The following is a 19,367-nucleotide window of genomic DNA, read 5'->3' as shown; positions in this document are numbered from 1 at the left end:
TGGGGAGTCCTTGCAGAAAGAACCCAGGGACCTTGTAACTAGGTGACCTTTGAAGGCAACTGGTTGCTCTGGATTTTATTTCGGGGGTATCAGAGTAAAGGGGGTTGAATACAAATGCACACCACAGTTACAAGATTTTTATTTTTTAAAATAAGTAAGAACATGTATCATTTTCCTTCCACTTTACAATTATGCAATTATTTGTGTTGGTCTATCACATAAAAATCACGCAAAGCTTAATCTTTAATTACTTCAGCTGAAGAGCCAAGTTTAAGGGACAGAGCCACTATTTACTAAGGTGAACAAGAAACACCTTGAGATTACATCAGGAAGAATAAAAAATTATTTAATTTTAAAGCAACGCGTGAATTAAAAACTGAGCTGGAATAAGAGTGTGGTGACAAAACACTTGAATAAAATACCTGACATACAGTAGATAAAACTTTAAAGGTATACAAAAAACGTCTAGGCTGTCAGTGATGATACAGTGCAAATACTTTTACAAACCTAAACAGAAACTACACAAAGAGAAAAAGTGCTAGGTCCTTGGTGTGGAGATGCTGCGCCAGGTTCTGAATGCGACACAGTCGGACTTTCTGAGCGTCCCCAGCATTGTACACTCTGTATATGTGGTAGCGCTCCTTCTCTTTCAATGCAAAGTCCAGCTCGTTGGCCGACATGTGGATGAAGGATTTTTCTCTCTTCAGAGTCGACTTGACCTCCACAAATATGGGCCCCACCTCTCCGAAGGTCAGTTTGAAGTCGTAGGGCTGGCCGCTCTCACCGCTCTGATTGCACCACAAGACGTGGGTGGGCCGCCTGGGGTCACTGCTGTCTCTCCAGTGGCACAGGAAGGAGTTGACCAGCTGCTCCCCCCACTCGCCGATTGCCACCAGGTCCATCTGTTCGTCTAAAAACACCACCTGCAAAAGAACATAGCTTTTATGAAAAGCTCGCCGAAACTCAACCGTTAAACAGAGCAAAGGCAGCAGCGCGTGTACTAACGGTGGTGGGTATCTGACAGGGGAGGTCCATGTCCTCCAGGGTGGCCTGCGGAGAGTGGTCTTTGTCCCACAGAGGGAAGTTCATGTTCAGGAGAGAACGCTGAGAGTCTGCAGCTGCTGCAGTCCCCTGAAATGTACTGAAGGGCACAACTGCCTCAGGGCCCACCCTGACGGGTTGAAAGGCAAAGAAAGGTTGTGTTGGGGGATGTACAGAGTAACAGTGAACACCAACATTAGTTTTCTACATGCATAATTCAGATATCCTGAGACAAACAGCAGACACCTACAGGTTGTTTGGAGGAGGTTCATTTCTGGAAGACTCTGCAGGCTGCTCAGATGGGGGATTTGGAGTCGGTGATGGTCTGATCTCCTCTCTACCCTTAGCTTTTTGCAAATCGCTGGTCTCAGTCTGTTGGCTTGGCTCTGATAGGTGACAGACAACACCAAATGGAACAGGAAGCTTTAACACAGTGTGCTGAACACATACAATCTGGGAATGTTGCAGAGACAGTTTTTGTCTTTTTCAGATTTTCACAGCTTTAAAGTTCTTCCAACCCCAAGATCACAGCATGGTAATCACTGTCAATATAAGATGCACCTCAAGACACAAGAAGAAACTCCAGGCAGACTATTCCTGTTCTATTGCACCTATGAGCTGACACTAACTGCTGGCATGTACATGACCCTGAAGCGGTGCTTGAATATTTCACAGTGCTTTCCAGAGGTATTAATACTCCATTCACAGCCCAGGTTGGAGAATCTGTTCACAGGACAGCTATTATTTGTGCACTCCACAAATCTGGCATTCGCAAAAGAGTGGCAAAAAGAAAGCCATAAGAGGTCCTGCTTGCAGTTAGTCCTAAGCCATAAAGGGGGACACAGCAAACACGTGGAAGAAGGTGCTCTGGTCTGGTTATATGAGACAAAAATTGAACTTTCTGGTCTACATGCAAAATGCTGCATGGCGAAAAACTAACACTGCACATTGCTGTGAACACACCATCTTCAGGATAAAACATGGCAGTGGCAGTATTATGCTATGGGGGTGCTGTTCTTCAGTAAATAAGTGAAACTGCCAATAAAGTGTTTCCAGTATAGAACAAGCATCAACCAGCACAAGTGGGATACACACTCCCCTTAGGCTGCATTGTACTGAATTTATGACATTAGTCTACAAGGGAATATTCATGTGTTAGAATGGACCAGTTAAAATACAGACCTAAACCTATCAGAGAATCTGTGGGAAAAGACTTACAATGGTTTTCAGATGTTTTCCATTTAACCTGACTGAGCCTGAGTTATTTTCAAAAGAACAATGGGAAAAAAATCTATGGATATGAAAAGCTGGTGGAGACCAACCCCAAAACACTTGCATAGTAAAGTGTTTCTACAAAGTATTCATTTAGAAGAGCTGAATCCAGATGCACTTTTCAGATTTGGACTTGTAAGAATTTGTTAAAGCCGCTCCCTTCACTTCAGTTACGCACTACTTAATGTTAGTTTATCACATTAAATTCCAATGTAATACATTGACGTTTATGGGTGGGATGGAACAAAATGTGAAAATGTTTAAGAGGTATGAATACCTTTACAAGGCGCTGTGGTTTCAAAAGAAGAAAGCAGTGTGTTCCAACCTGGAGGTTTTGGTGTGCTGATGGCTGCAGCGTTAGTGTGAGTCTGCCCTGGATGGCTTGGGACTCTCTGAAGGGCAGGAAGGTCTGCAGTTCTGCTGCTGCTCCTGGGTGTCTGGTTTTCTTCACAGCTTTTTATGCTGCGACCACCTTCCTTCTCTGTGTCTTTAGGACCGGCAGGAGGAGGCCACATCTTTAAGACTGCCTCTACCACATCACTTTTAGGCTGACCTGGAGGAGTGAGAGAGAAAAACAACAACATTGAAACCATTAAAAACACGAGTCTATAACCAAATGTGTTATTTCTCTGTAAAAGAAGCATCAGAGCTACCTGCACGGCTGCTTGTGTTCAGCATAGATGCTCGAGGAGGCCAGCAAGCCAGCGTTTGTTCCCCGTCTGGTTGAGAGGGACAGTTTGGCTCCTCTGGGGCGCTCATGGAGGAGAGGCTCCTGGAAAACACTGCAAAACAACAATTTCAGAGTCATAGAAGGAAAAATGAAATGTCCTCAATCAGATACAATGCCACTCTGAAGTAAATACCGAGGCAGCAGTGGTGAAATATGCAGCCAGAACCTTGTTGATGAACACAAAAAGTACGAGGTTCATTTTTCGCTTTTCCATATAGGCCACAAATAGTACAAATCACAAAGAACTGCTAAACTTTAGGATTTGTGCAGATTCTTGGAATTTTGCACATTTTCTCGTCCAATCTCTGATGCCGTAAGAGCCAGTTACGACAGAGGTATGATAGAAAATAAATCGGCTGGATTTGCACGAATATTGTCAAGACTTCAGTATGATTTACAAGAATCTATTAGGAATACTGCATGAATGTTACGAATCACTTAACAATATGCTGAATGCATCTAAGAATCAAGTGCGAAGTGAACTAGCAGAAGTGAATGTCATTTGAATGACTGTTGATATTTATAAATGTTTCAATTGAAGTAATTGTTTTTTTGCCACAAAAATGTAAAAACTAAAGTTCATGAAACGCTGCATTGTGTAATAATGTAATAAATTCTGGCTTCAAAATATAATAAATTAAAATTGCTTTTGTAATATTCACTGCAAAATGTAATAAAATCCATTTAAAAACACATAAAAACACATTTTGTAATAGTTTCTACTCCATTTTATAATAACATCACTACATTTAGTGGTGGCTCTTTTTAAAAATGAAAATATAATAATGTGGCGCATTATGCAATGAAATATAAACCAGTGTTTGTGTTCATCCTAATCAATATACATTTAATAACTGTCTTGTTATGGATCCTAGACATTATATTTTTGAAACTTTGCTCAATAAACACCAAATATTTGGTCATTTAGTTGCTTATTCAGCTTCATTGCTTAATCACTTGGTTTTAACCTACAGGTTATTCAGGTCAGGAACATCAAGACACGTAAACAGCTTTTTTCAGAAAAATCCTGCTGTAAAAACAAATAAGGGGAATGTGTCTCTTAACATTCAATCAAACAAGCATTTGATCTAAAAACGCATGAATGTGCAGGGAACACACCCCCTTTTATTGAGCTTCCCTTTGTTGACTTCTCTCTCTCTCTCGTTTTCTCTTTTGTTTGTGTTTGTTACTGATAGAGATTTAACCTTGATGTATGAATTAAAGCCGGTAGTTATTATTTAGGCTCCAAGACAACAAGTCACTGACCGATGCAGGGGTTTTAAGAAGTGCGTGATGGCTTTTCTGGACAAACTTGCTGATAGAATTTCTGCATCTGTTGAAAAGATTGGTGAATGACCCTTTCGCTATCAGTAAAGCAAATAATTTTCAGCTAACAGTTGGATAACATGGTAAATATGAATGTCCTACTTAATCTATTATCCAGTTTGCTGGAGACTCAACGGCTAGGCTCTCAATGGTACTGAAAACGTGATTGCTTGTAGGGTGATTTGCCGATAAGAATTTGACCTAACAATCAACGGCCCTGATTCACCAATCCTAGATTGTGTTAAGAACACATAGGAATAAATCAATTAGTTATGATACCTAAGAATGACCTACGAATTGGTTAAGAATTAACTGAGATGTTTTGGATTTAGGAGTTCAAAACATTTGCCACAAAATCCAGATGACTCAGGAATTGTAGGAACTGACGAAGAATAAAGTTATGAATTCAGGAACTTATTGCGATGCAACTAAGAACCCTAAAATGTAGACATTTTTTGTGATCGGTGTTAAGTGTGGCCTTTTGTGGAATAGGGGCTTAACCAGTTAGCCTAAATTTTTCGCTTTGGCACTGTGGGAGGAAGCCAGAGTAACCAGAAAAAACCCACGCATGCACAGGGAGAACATGCAAGCCTCGTGCAGAAAGAGCCCAGGCCGGGATTCGAACCCCGCAAGGTAACAGTGTCGCCTTAATTATTTTTTTTAAACATCACTGAAGTTGTATGTTGTGTAATTAGTGCACCCTGATGAAAGACCGGTTGAAATAAAACATTAAAACACCATAATAATTATGAAATCCATGCCCCGGTGAGTGTATGTAAGGTTCTGACTGATGCTGTAGGTCATGAAAAAGATTTAGCAGTAAAAACATCGGATCATAAAAATCCTTGTGTGTGTGTGTGTGTGTGTGTGTGTGTTCTGCTGCAGTGAAGGATCTGCTCCTCTCGCCCTTTGAGCCTTGGCAACAGCTGCCCTTTTATGTCGCAACACATAAAGTGAACAAATTCAAGTAAGCAGACACGTAAAGAAACCTCCACCAGGCATGTGCAGAAGGATTGTTGGGAGACTGTGGATAAAAGCCATGGATGTTGTTGTGAAAAATGGCACAGAGAGAGCTGGAAACGCTGCAGCTGTTCAGACAACACAAGCAGCAGGTAGAGGTTAGAACTCATCTCTGGCTCCAGTCTTCTCTCATACACTGACACTGGGCTACACACAGGGATCATTGCTGATGATCTTTCTTCATCTGGGACTCACGAAACTGGACCAAACCAGAACCGAACAGAGTGATATCTGCCATCAAACCAACGGCCCTTTGAGGCTGAGCCAAGGAATGAAGCTGCTGCTGAAGCTTTTATCAGCCTGTCAATGCTTTCAGATGGAACAAAAGATCCATACTCACTTGGTTGAATGTCTGCTCAATACATACCCCACATACAGAACGGCTGGAAGCTTTCATAATGGTAACAAGAAAACAATTCAGCAGTTCATTTGAACCTTAGTTTACAGGTCTATTGCAAAGAAGTTCATTCTATGCACCTTCACTGGAGAATAGTGTGTTTGTCCTCAACCCTGTATCCTAAATATGCTGATTGGTAAGTGTGTGGCACCCAAACTGACATGTTTGTACTTGCAAAAAATAACAATAATTATTGAAAGGGACTGTGAAGCTGCAGCTGCTCATACTGAACTCTGTAGGTTTTCCTTGCTTCTCAGTCAAATCAGCAGTTCCGATGTAAACAGGATGTTTCTGATTATTTGATGTTTCTCCTCTGTGTGTGTGGGTGGGTGGGAGAGTGTTTGCCATCGTATGAGGAAGGTAGATAAGCATCTGGACAAAAACATTGTGAGGACATTTGCCAGGTCTAATGCTAATTGCGTAAGGTTAAGGCTAAGGTGTGAATTGACTTTACGTTAAGTTTAGGGACCTTAGGTGTAGAGTTAGGTTCAGAGTTAGGGCACAGAAATCAATAGACAATTTATAGAAGTCAATGCAACGTCATCACAACAATATATATGCCAACGTGTGTGTGTGTGTCGTGTACCTCTGTCCATGGTTGTCTCTGGTCTGAGTGGCTCTGGAACCTCCCACAGCTCCTCATCGCCGGGCAGCTCTCTGATGTTCTCTTTGCTCATCAATCTGTCCAGGGCCTTTTGGCTCTGTAATGTACAACAGGGACTTTATGCAGACGTGATATCCATCGTAATCCTTTATTCTGAAAAGCACATTTTCACCAACATATATATTAATAAGCTATTTTGAAGCTTTGTAGATGTCATCGATGTGTGCTGCCAACCAAAGATGAATGTTCTGTAATAATCCAAACGTTGAAGGTAAGGCAGATCTTCTGCTTTCTGATCCTTAAATAATTAAATGTTACATTTAACAATCAAATTAATAAATCATGTAATCAGACAGAGAATAATTTCAGTTTACTAACTAATATCTGCTTTTAATCTGAGAATTCAGCTGCATTTTATCCAGACTTCCTTTTGATTGCGACGAGCTGCAATTGTTCTTCAACACAAAAAAGACGAGGGGAGGACCTTCAGCAGAGAAGGATCAAAGTGGAGGCCCAATGTGAGCGCCTTTGAATCTCAACTGAGATTCAAAGCAAGCAGCAGTATAAAGCAAATGTGACTCACTTCAGGGAGAAGAAGCCATTACTTGGAGCTACAGTCAGCGCTGGTGACAGGATGGGAGTCTGTGAGAAAAGAAAGACTCTCCCCAAAGGAAATGGATAAGTGATCATATATAACTTACACTGTTAATCACGGTGCTCAGGAAATGCTTCAGTTCTTTTCTGTGACTCCTCTCTGTGCAGAACAGCTTCACCAGCTCACTGCAACACACACAAATAATCTCATCTTAGACATTTCATGTTAAAATTTGCTGTTTTTTTCCCCTAATGCATAATTAATGGGTAACATTGGTTAAAATTTGGACAAGTTATCCCAGACTCTATGGCCAAACTGCAGATGGAGAAAATATGTAAGTGAACAAGAGTGGAGTCCATTTGACTCACTCTGACTGGATGGTATTAACAGCAACACTGTGATGAAGGCTTGTGGCAGAAACCAAAGGAAATGCTATATAAACGTTTGATGTAATTAGGAATGGGAATCAGTCTGACCGCAGAAGTGAAGGTTGGGAAGAACACAAACCTCAGGATTTCCAGTTTGTCATGAATGTGATCCTTCTGGATGCAGAGCTCTTTCTCATCCTTCAGCAGGCAGATGACATCCTGCAGCTCTATCACTGGAACCTCACTGTCAGCAACGTCCAGCTCGTAGCGGATATACAGCTTCCCCACCTGAAAGCAGACGGTGACATAGTTTCTGTTTGTTCGTCTGTGGTTTCAGCAGGTAGGAACCCAAACCCAGAGACATTATAATGAATTTTACTGTAATCTCTTCATGTAAGGATAGCTATGAATATACTGTATGCTTTTTCATATTTTGTCCTTTTACAACCACAAACCATTAGTGTACTGGATAGAAAAGAACATGTCTTTCAAATTGCTTTGACGAAACAGTCTGAAAATTGTGACTTGCATTTGTATTTAATCACTGGTGGTTTTTAATTCTCCTTTATTTTGATATCCCCAAATAAAATCCTATGGAACCAACTGCCTTCAGAAGTCACCTAAATAATAACCTGTTACATACAGGTGGACTGCGGGACCAAAGAACAAGGCTGGCAGGTAGAAAGACTATTGACTACTAGTTGTGCACTCCACTAAATATAATTTTAATGGACTGGCAGAAAGTAAGTCCTGTTCACAGTTTGTTACAAACCCTGTGAAGGACAAAGCAAACGGAGACCAAATATGAACCTTTTGTCCTACAAGAAAAAATCTTGTGACCCAGAATACACCATCTCTCCTGTAAAACATGGCAGTGGCTTCATTATACTGTGGAGATGCTTTTCTCCATCAGGGGCGGAGGAGTTTGTCAGAGTTGATGGAAAGATGGGAATTAAGTGCAGGGCAATCCTGTAAGAAAACCTGGTGGAGACTTGGGGCAAAGGTTAACCTTCCAGTAGAACAACGAACCTAAACATCCAGCCAGCGCTACAATAAAAAGGTTTAGATCAAAGCATATGCATGTATTAGAATGGCCTAATCAAACTCCAGACCTAAACACAATTAAGAATGTGTTGCCAGATTTGAAAACTGCTGTTTACAAATGCTCTCTGATTTGCCTGAGCTTGAGCTGTTTTGCAAAGATGAATGGACAAAATCAAACTAAAATACATTGAAGGGCAAACTTCCAGATGTGTGAATACTTCTGTAGGGCACTATATAGAGCAGGTTCTGCTTTGCATCTTTACTTGGGAGTACAGTTCAGTGACCAAATTGTGCAACAAGTTTTTTCATACTTCTTTCTAGAACCTGCTTTCTGGGAGTCTCTAAAGCATCTAGAGGTGAAACTCCTCCAACTGACTTGCCCACCTGTCCAAAGGAAAGGCGCTTGAGTTTCTCAGCTATGTTACTGTTGATCAACTCTGGGTAGACTTCAGCCAGCTCATCGTGGTAGTAGAGGAACCTCTGGATGTAGGGGATGACTGAGCGCACCAGGGACTGCATGGATGGACATGGCTTCCAGAGCTCAGTTTCTGGCATTGATATCACACAGTGGGAGAGTTGACGAATACCACATATCTCCAGAAATGACAGCCTGTCCTTCTCGTTGAAGACAGGTATAGTAGCTCGATCTCCAGCGACTGTCTGACCTGCCGGTTGACCACACAGCAAGTGAGAATCTTTTAAATACCCCGAGATAGACCACTTGAGAACATTAAGGCAGGAACCGCGTACCAGTCTTACTCTTGGAAACAGTCTTCTTCTCTGGTGGTGGCAGGTAGAGCAGACACACCTCCTTGTGAGGTTTAAAGATCTTCTCCAGCTCTTTGTCATCACCAATCATGGGTTTACTTGTCAGACGCACCCAGTTGTCCTTTGTAGGGAAGACCTTCTTGTCAGATACCATGACTGGACACAGAGAAAAAAGACACACACAATGAGTCAGTCGGTCTCACTTAGACAAGCACAGGAGTGACATGTTGCCAGTGAAGTTTGGGCAGCCTTTCTGGAGATCAAACTGGTTGTTTCTCTGCCTAAAATGAATAAAATCTATGTGAAAGTGGTAGGGCAGCATTCAATTGCCATGCTGAAATATTGTGGTGATCAGATGCAGTAAATTCCCACACAAGCACATGGAGAACATGATTACTCCATGTAGAAAGACCCTGGCTGGAATTCAGACCCCAGCGTCTTCTTGCTGCAGAAAACAGAGCAAACAAGTGTTCCACCGTGCAGCCCCACCCCCAAAAATGATATATGTAAACAAAGAAAGAAGGATCACAATCCTTGAAGGGCTTAAACCACAAATTACAAATTACTAACAGGGTGGGTAATTAGGACTTCCTAAGGAAAGCTTACTGATGCTCTTAAAAATAACAGTTTCAATGTTTCATTGCACAGATTCTTGCACGAGTAGATTCCACCATTTTTGTTGAACTTGTGCTGAACTTTCTTCAACATTACTAATGGACCTAAACTAGGCAGGAACAAAGCAAATCTGTTGCCTTTTCACAATAAGGCTCACAGATACTAAATAAGCAGAAACTAAATAACGTGTGTAATACACTGAGTGGTGATGCAAGCAGCTGTAAGCTGTCGCTTTAATTGCCTCCTGATGCTGCTGCTGAAACTACCCGTCATGTTGCTGAGAGAAGAATCCTGTATCTCCACCATTTTGAGAGACCATCGTTGTCCTTTACATGGTATCTCAGAAGGTAACTAAATATTTCAGGGTTCAGGCAGAAGGCAGAATTAAAAGTATGAAGTACCTATAAGATAAATGATGAATGGTAGATCTATAATTATTATCAAAAACAATGTTTTCTAACATTCCCCAGTTACTTTAGTCCTGGATTTAATGCACACTGCAGAATACACCTTTCTACCATTATTCAAATGATATTTATATAATATTATTTCCAGGCCGCTGTACCAAATTATCCCCAGGTGTGTCTCCAAACATGTCTCTCACTGACGGACAGCAGATGAGGTTCGAGAGTGGACAGAAAGCCTGTCTGACCAAAGAGACAAAGGATGTGTTACTCACCCTTCAACTGGGAGCTGTAACTCTTATCAAATCCGGTGGGAGGAACGCTTTCCTGGTCTCCAGACACTTTAAGCTTACATTTGTGGGCTGGGGAGACAGAAAGGCAAAAAATAAATAAATAAAGGAATAAATGATATGATGGTGATTACATGTTTGTGGTGTTTTTCTACTGAATCTCTTTGATTTGATTCTAAAAAAGTGATCATCATTTTTTTTGTGCTTTTTAGTGCAATGCTTTCAAAATGACTTTTGTTTACTACATATAAACACCGTCTCCGATGAGTAAGAATGCCAATGGGAACTTGTTTACATGTGGGAGCAGCTGACTGAGTCTCCCAAAGCCAAACATATTCCTGAAACATGATCTGAAATGGTGACAGATGCAGGGCAGGACGAGGAGCGCGGAGGAGGACCGTTAAACCCAGCTGCCCATCATTAGAGTGAATGTGAGACATCTGACGAGACTCATGATGGAAGTAACACACAGTGCCTTGCTAAGGAGTTAATACCTTTTTAACTGTTTCACATACCATCACATTACAATCACAAATTTCAATAAGCTTTAGTGGGATTTTAGGATAGGAATAGTGTTGCATGCATATGTACTCAGCAACCTAAAATGAATACTTTGCAGAACCAGCTTTTTAATTACTGCTACAACTTTCTGAGGTCATATCTCTGCTAGAACAATCATTACTGCAATATAAATGCGACATCTGCAAATGATGGCTCATGCAGTTTATTATATTTTAAAGGACATGCATTAACATTCTGCATGCAAATAATATATTTGGACTTTCGCTGCCCTTTTTACAAACAAGAAACTATAATGAAATGATTATTTTATTGTTGATCTTGTGCAACCATAGTCTCTATCAACTTTGCACATTTGGAGATTGAATTGTTTGCCTATTCTTCTTTGCAAAATAACTCTGGTCAGGTTGTATATCACCTTCTATGAACATCAATTTTTAAGTATTGCAGCATCACATAAAATCCCACATCCCAGTAAAATACATTGAAGTTTATAGTCTTAATGTAAAAAAGTTCAGGGGGTCTTAATACTTTTGTAAGTCACTGTAAGTAATATCAGGATAGAGCACTTTAATATATAGATAGAGACAGAAGCAGATACATTCATCTCTGCTTTAGCTCCAAGAGAAATAAGGAGACAATGCTGCTGTTTTATACAACAAGCTTCTATACTCCTAATTTGCTCCAACTATTTAATTAAATATTAAAATCTTGCAAATATGTTTTGCCAATACTGTCCAATGTAATTATGATCCTACACCAAAGAAACTTAGGCAGGATGTAACAAATTGTTTTACATCCTTATTAAAGACAAGACTTGTTAACAGATGGGACAGAGTGAAGAACTGGGAGACGCTAAGTGAGAAAGCCTCTGCAACAAAAGTCCTCACCGAGTTTGGCGTAGAGTATAGATACATCCTGTAGCACTTCGGCAGTTGGTATGGGAGCGGAAGAGCAGATGAGCTCCAACAAACCCACGTACTGCTTCATGTTGGGACTGTCATCAACGTTCAGCAGCTATATGGAAGACAAATCCCCACAGATGCATCAAGAACTTAGATCAGGGTTCTTCTACCTCTGTATCCCGCCTCATAAGCGTCTTACATCTTTAACAACACACACACATCGCAGAGGGATCCACTGTCAAGGATTAAAGAATGTATAATGTAAGTTAGTATCAAATAAAAACTCTTTCCAATCTGACCTCTGGAACAAATATTTCTGGCCTTCAGTTATTATTGATGAACAAATGTTTTACCAGTCATCATCAAAATACAACCTATGATTGGCTACTGTTAAACAGGGTGGGGGAAAAAGGCTGATCCAAAGCAGCTGGTTAACATGTTTATCTCATCTACAATCAGTTACTTTGTAATGGTACAGTGCCGACAGAATGATGGGCTTCATTGCAATGTGTAGACGCCAATTTTCAATTTCCTTCTTTTTGGGAAAATGTTTTGATTTCATTTCACCAATTTAGACATATAATAAGATTAAAAAACATTTAAGTTACAGGTTGGAATGTAACAAAATAGGTAAAAATCCAAGGGGGGGTGAAAACCTTTGCAAGGCGATGTAAGAAGTCAATGTAAAAGTTTCAAGAGAACATAACGCCAGCAAAAAAAAAAAAAAAAGAAAAAGAAATTACAAACACTTGCAAAAAGACGCCATAAGAAGTAGTTTCCAAAACAACGTTTGACCAGCTGGGTTGCTTGAGATTTTGTCACCCCAGCCAGAACAGTCAAATGAGCAGAGATTAGTGTTGGTGAAACCAAGAGAGGATTACCAGTAAAATGTGCATTAAGATGCATTTACGGTGTTAACTGTGTTTTGTTGTGCTGTTAGTATAATGTACACTGTAGTGTAATGTGCTGCTGTAAGTAAGAGATTTGCTTTGTTAATTCTGTATAAATGTGTCAAGCATTTAATGTTATGACCTCTGGCGAATCACAACGATCAGGCAGTAAGAAGTGCTGTGTTGTCTTGTTATTGACTTCTTGGACAGATTAAATACATGTAGGTTTTAAAGCAAACATTTAGCATTACTTTATGTGCTGATTGACTGCAAAGGAAATCAAAAGAACCACAGTGACATTTACCACAGATTTCACATTTCACAAAAAGCTGGATATTTATAAGGTTTCAACAGCTGTCTGAGTACACTGAAAGGTCTCAGGGTGACATCACATGTGTGACTGAGTCAGAGCGAATTAAATAGCGTGGAAATCAACCTTTTCTGTGACTGTTGTTAGCCAGATATATTAAGGTGGAATGGCCTTATTGGAGGAGCTTACCTTCATGAAGAAGTCTCTCATGCCCTCCAACTCCCTGTAGAAAGGAGCCAGGACTTTGGGCTGCAGGATGGGACTGTCTTCCCTCTGGGTCAGTTGTTTGTAACGATGGAACATGTTGGTGTTGTCACTCCAACACACCTCCTTCAGGTGATAGAAGTGTCCCGAACACCAGTTATCACTATGCCTGCAGAAAGAAAGACATACCAGGTGTTTTAGGGTTAGACTTAAACATTAAACAAAAAAAAGAAAAGGAAACAGGTGCAGATCACGTTGTACCATTTATTCACTACAAACACTGCAGGGGTGTGCAGGAACAGCTCCTTCAGGCTGGTCTGGGAACAGTTGTCCTTAAGGTAGGTGTAGACATTGTGGACGTGACTAATGGTTGAAGTGAAATGAGCTCCCTCTGTCTCATCTACAGCTGACCTCTGCTCTTGGTGGTCTTCTTCTGGTTTGATGCACCATTTCTTCAGGTACTTAATCAGAACATCTACAGAGATAGTTTCTTTCATCCCTGAAATTGAGATGTAAAGTTTAAGCAGGTCAGCCACGTTAGAACTGATTTACTGGTTTTTGTGGATGTGTTTTCACCTAGTGCTCTGCTGAAGTTGCTGGAGCGTATGTCCACATAAAAGGCGTGAGTCCCCAGCAGGCTGGTGACTTCTGGTGATGTCAGGTAAACTGAGCTAGGACAGAGGTACTTCCTCTCCGGTTTTTCCTCCTCTACTGGGCGATAAGCTGGCACCCACTCCAGACTGCACAATAAGTGGTAAAAGGAGGACCTGGTGTTTTTGACTGGTCGGTCATCGCCATCAATAACCTGAGCTGTGAGGTACTGAGAGTAACAGTGTCTGAAAGAAAGAGAAAAGACAGACTTGGAGCAAGCAAAAAATAAATAAATACAAGTCATTCTATGTCAATGTACACAACACCTTGCAAAATTATTCACAACCCTTCAGTTTCCATTGTGTTACATGACAACCACAAACATGACCTTTTGAAAAAAGATAACTTCTAATTATTGATAAATATCTACTGTAGGAAAACTGTTGTCATTTGTAAAGTACCACTATTTTAGTTCTATTTTAAGGTTTAAAAAAAAATTAAACTTTTGATAGATTGATACATTTTCTTCCATGGCATATTTATATTGGTGGGAAAAAAGCACATAGTTTCCGAACTAATGACAAGAAAAATAGATCTAAATAAATACTAGTGGTACGTTTAGTATAATTTTGTTGTGGAAATATAACGCAACTATTTAAAAACCTTAGTTGGTTACTAAGAGCAATTGTGGAAGGTCCAAAAGAGCCACTTGTGGCACGTTCTGTAATCAGAGAAGAAGTATTCAAGAGGCCCATACTGCAGAGATTAATAGTTCAGGTTAGATCATTTAGGATGGAGGTTTACTATCCAGTAAGACAAAGACCCTAAACATACAACCAGAGCTACAAAGGGATAGGTCACATTGAAGCATATTCAAGTGTTAGAATGGCCTAGTCAAAGTCCAGACCTAAATTAAATTAAGAATCTGTGCTAAACCTTGAACATTCATCTGAACAGACAGTATCCATCCAATCTGACTGAGCCTAAACTATTTTGCTGAGATGAATGGACGAAGAATTCAGTCTTCAGATGTGGAGACATACAGCAAAAGACGGTAGTTACAGTGAAAGGTTGGGAAAGGAAGGTAAGGCAAGTAATTTGGTCAGAGGGGCTCAATACAAATTCATGCCAGATTTTGTTCATTTTTATCTGGAAAATGTTTTTCAACCTTGTATCATTTCCTTTTACTTCACAACTACATACTAATTTGTGAGGCTCTATCACATAAAATGATGCCAAAGTTTGTGGTGAAAAAATGTGAAAAAAGTTCAAGAGGTGTAAATACTTTTACAAGCCACTATATTCAATCCAGGTTTATAAACACAGGGAATAACTAAGTACACTCTCTTCTTTCTAAGGCTAAACATGACATACAAATCTTTCCAAGATCTTGAAATGAGTTCAATAAAACCTCAGTTGAATAACATCATAACCAAAATTAACAAAAAGGTTCACTGAGGGCTTGATAACTGAACATCTGTCCTACCTTCACTTTTACTCGGGAAAGCAACAATACCCCTAAAATTGATCCTAACTCTGTCAAACGTGACCAGTGTACTAAACACAACCCACTTTAACCAAATCACTTTTACAGCCTGTCTTAAAGTAATCCTGAAACCATTATCCATGGCCATAAATTTAAAGCCTAACATGAATCTATGGAAGCTGCTGGTTTTTAAAGCAGAAAAATCAGGGGGGAAACGGAGGAGAGACATGCTCAGTGTTTTACCCCGTGTCCCAGTTGGTCTCCAGCAGCTCTAACAAAGCCATCCTTTGCTGCAGGAGGAGGGAACCAGGAAGCTGCTCTGTGGCCAGGGCGTGGAACTCCTCGCAGGGGTAGTCATCAAGCACATAGTCCTTCCCTGAACTTTGGTTCCACATTGCACTTTCAGCTGACCAAGGACTGGAAGCCTAATAGAAGGGTAGGGAAAATAATGAGCTTCACAGCAACTAATGACATTTCACTTAAGTACTTAAATACATCTGGGGCCAATTTCACTGTGGAGTATTCCACAGACATTTTCTCAGATTCGTACCACTTAGATTTACTTCTCTCTGACCTTTCTTTGTAATGTCCCAAAAGCCCAAAACTTGATATCATTTACATGCAGTGTGTACTGTGTTTTAAGCAGAATTCATTTTCCTGTTCCTGCTCACACAGGAATGGACTGTTTTTATCTTAGATTCATGTTTTATCCCTTGAGGCTGTAGTTGAGGCTAAAAGAGGAACCAGGAAAGCGGGATGTGCACAGTCTCAGCTCGCTCTGTGACATGTCACAGCAGTCACCTTTTTTCTACCCTCAAAGCAACCATCGATCTCTTGTTCCTGGTGTGACTCATAACCCCTCATATTTTCCTCTATCACTAATCTATTTGTCATGATGACTTATAGATGCAGACGAAGACTCTGGCCTGTAAGCACTGGCTGCTCACACAACTCATCCATAGGTTTTACTCCTGTAGGCTTACAGATTGTGTTGCTCTGAGATTTCGTCTTTTTGGGATACATTTTCATTTGAACAAAGCTTATAGTTCAAGTGGTTTGGGTTTTCCTCAGCTACAATTGTAGCTATGCTTCTACCGTAAAATCAAAGACATTTTGTATTACTCTGCTCCTGGTGTTCGAACTAAGACCGGAAAAAAAAGCTTTCAGTTTCTCTGTCTCCATTGCATGGAATATCCTCCAATCTGAACTGAAACTGTCACAACTTGTCTCACTGAAATACTTTTGCTCTGTCTTAAGAAACGGACAACAGAAATTGTCAAATTGCTCACACTTTATATTTTTAATGTTTGTTTTTGTCTGTCTTGTCCACTATGACATGTGCTGCTGCCTTTCCTGGCCAGGTTACCACCCCCTTGTGAATGACGTCTTGATTTTAAAGGGTCTTTACTTTGGTTAAATAAAGGTTTAATAAATAAAACTGAATTTAGCTGTGTTGTATACTATAATTGGGATTAAATTGGACTGTTATAGCAAAGTGACTATTTGACTAGATCTAGTTGGATCTGAATGTTTTATAATACTGTATTGTATTGGAATGACCTGCACTCATCTGAATTAAAGTTGAACTGAATTTTATTTTATATAAATGAAATGATTTTGAACTGTTTATCCTTCAAACGGCTTTGATATGGCGTTTTTTCTTTAGGAAGAATATTTGTAACACGACGTGAGTGTTTAAGAACAGCTTGCTGTAATAAGATGCCCTCCTCACCAGTTCTTCGGAAGCGAGCATTCGGCGCTCCTTGCGGATGATGAGGCCGTCCCTGACTCCGAGTCTGCTGAACAGTTCTCTCCATCCTGCCACATCGCCATCTGTCTCCATATAACAGGGACTCAGCAAGATCCAGTTGTATCCTGGTGGAAGGGAGAGCAGACAGGCGAGATGAAGGTTTACACAAGCAAAGAAATGAAAAACATGGCGGGGATGAGCTACGAAGCAAACAGAGATGCAGGCAGGTTACAGAGTGTGCCGTTTTTTAGCTGCTAATGTCAGTTATTTATCATCCAAGCAAGGTGAAAAATCCGTCTGATTAATCTGCTTCACTGCTTTTAAGTGTTGCCAGAAAGAAGAATGCAGCACTGTTTCTCTATTACAAACTGAGCCAAAGCCTTGTGAGGTTCTGGCAGCAGTGGACTGCAAAAAACAAGCCAAAGCCTGAGGAAGACATTTTGCTTTTTCAACAGAATTTGAAGCAAAACAATTTGATCGTAAAATCAGATAATTGCCATTAAATGACAGAAAACTGAGCGGTGAATCCTACAATAAAAATGCTTTCAACTTTAAGATGGCTCTCCTTTTTGTAGTAGAGGTTCTGACCTGTTGTCCACAACATGACAAACACATTTTACAGCTGCTTATGTAATACTCACATTGTGGCCTGTTCAATACCACCAATGTCGTGCTATTTGTATTTTTTCGCTCTAACTACACTAGAAATCATTTATGGATACACAAACAGGTCATCTAAGAGCTAGTGTTGGTGATTGTTTGGGATGGCTTAGATGGCTCTCTAGGGCTAAAATCAAACTTTTAACATCTACATGTACAGTGTACATGCGAACAGGTGTGTGTTTGTGTTGTTCCTACCTGGCAGCATTTTTGGCAGGTTGATGTTGTTGTACTCCTCAGAGAAATGCACCCTTTCAGTAGCCGGACACACCAGGCCCTTGCAGGTGAGGACGGGTACTGCGATATCTGAGTACTCCTGGCTAGAGGACGAGTGCTGCTTGATGAAAACCAAGTAACTCACAACCACCGACTCAGGCTTTGACTTGTGTTGGAATAAGCAGGAACATGAACAAGAACGATGACAAAAGAACAAAAAAGTCAAATAAAACAATTTGCAAATGTTTTTTGTGATATTTTCAGAAGTTAAAGTTGTCTAATGTCACCTTCCACTTGTTACTGTTTATTGTGGGATAGATGTGCTGCTCCAGCAGCTCCTGCGGCTCCACTTCATGGACTCCGAGCCCTTTGAGCAACTCTCTGACCTGCTGGCTTTCCAGGGGGCCCAAACAGTTCAGCAGAGAGGGGTGGACCACATTTAGATCTTTGTACAACGCAGATAGTGGTCCTGCAAAAAGACAAAAGTGAATGTTTATATTATATTAGTACTGTAGGAATAAATGACACTGTCGATTATTTCTTGTTATTTCTCTTAAAGATTTATTTGACCATTCCTGATCAGGAACTAAAAATCCAATCTTTTTTGCACTGAACACACCACACCTTTGTGGTAACAGGCTGCATGATGCAATTATTGAGTAGTAGACTGTACCAAATAACTGTTTAAGGGTGTATTCACACCAGGAAAGTCCTTTGGTCCACTTGTTTGGTGCGGTTTGCTTTCACATTGTATTTTCTGCAAGTGAAGTATTACTTGTAAACAAAGGCGATGTAACGATCATTGCTTCAATTGGACAGAAATGACGGGGGCGGGGCGGGTCAGAGCAAAGACCCTGAAATGGAGGAAAAAAACTGTAGAAGCCCTGCAGGCAGAACCTTTGTTCTGCATAGTTGTGTTATTATTACAGCTGCAATATTATAGCAATCTGCTCCTGATATGAACAATTTCTGACCAATCACAGAAAGGCTCATGTTGTGTCACAATAAATGGATAAATAAATGAATGATTTTGAATTTACCATGTCTGGTCCCTCAAATATATGGTTTGACACGCCAGCTATTTCTTATAACGGGCTCTTGTGGGAAAAACAGAAAATAGAGCAGAAATGGTGCATTTCTATATTTTAAAAAGTGCAAAAAGTGAGTTGCCAGTCTTGTAAAGAAGTAAGAGAGCTTTTGTGTAATTCTTTTTCTTAGGTGTTTGACCAAATCTTTGCTTTATCTTATAGTAAACATTTTATTGTGAAGAGAGTTACATTTTAACTTTATTTAGAAAGAAGGATGATCAGATAGAGCTGATATGTGATGGGAAAATTCTGACATGATAGTTAATTGTGAATT

At 40.3% G+C, this 19,367-nt stretch overlaps 1 protein-coding gene across 4 annotated transcripts in view; it reads right to left on the bottom strand.

The window, feature by feature from the left end:
* Positions 1–122: 122 nt before the first annotated feature.
* wu:fj29h11 (protein NO VEIN) overlaps positions 123–19,367 on the bottom strand; it is a 51,880-nt gene continuing 32,635 nt past the window's right edge. For 3 of the 4 annotated variants that reach the window (XM_047376979.1, XM_047376980.1, XM_047376981.1), the window contains 19 exons: positions 18,293–18,474; positions 17,988–18,171; positions 17,112–17,254; positions 15,623–15,804; positions 13,879–14,138; positions 13,564–13,801; positions 13,288–13,471; positions 11,884–12,010; positions 10,460–10,546; positions 9,148–9,321; positions 8,782–9,062; positions 7,493–7,641; positions 7,092–7,170; positions 6,373–6,487; positions 2,967–3,095; positions 2,591–2,866; positions 1,292–1,427; positions 1,006–1,171; positions 123–923 (listed from right to left, as the gene is read on the bottom strand). In XM_047376979.1, the coding sequence (XP_047232935.1) occupies positions 519–923; positions 1,006–1,171; positions 1,292–1,427; positions 2,591–2,866; positions 2,967–3,095; positions 6,373–6,487; positions 7,092–7,170; positions 7,493–7,641; positions 8,782–9,062; positions 9,148–9,321; positions 10,460–10,546; positions 11,884–12,010; positions 13,288–13,471; positions 13,564–13,801; positions 13,879–14,138; positions 15,623–15,804; positions 17,112–17,254; positions 17,988–18,171; positions 18,293–18,474 (3,497 nt within the window). In that variant the 3' untranslated portion in view covers positions 123–518. The remainder of the gene's footprint in view (positions 924–1,005; positions 1,172–1,291; positions 1,428–2,590; positions 2,867–2,966; positions 3,096–6,372; positions 6,488–7,091; positions 7,171–7,492; positions 7,642–8,781; positions 9,063–9,147; positions 9,322–10,459; positions 10,547–11,883; positions 12,011–13,287; positions 13,472–13,563; positions 13,802–13,878; positions 14,139–15,622; positions 15,805–17,111; positions 17,255–17,987; positions 18,172–18,292; positions 18,475–19,367) is intronic. The other variant, XM_047376982.1, reaches the window with a different exon arrangement.

This window comes from Girardinichthys multiradiatus, chromosome 10, assembly GCF_021462225.1.
Source record: "Girardinichthys multiradiatus isolate DD_20200921_A chromosome 10, DD_fGirMul_XY1, whole genome shotgun sequence".
NCBI classification, from domain to species: Eukaryota; Metazoa; Chordata; class Actinopteri; order Cyprinodontiformes; family Goodeidae; genus Girardinichthys; species Girardinichthys multiradiatus.
Note: the sequence above shows the minus strand (reverse complement) of the source record. Positions and strands in the feature narration are given on the sequence as shown.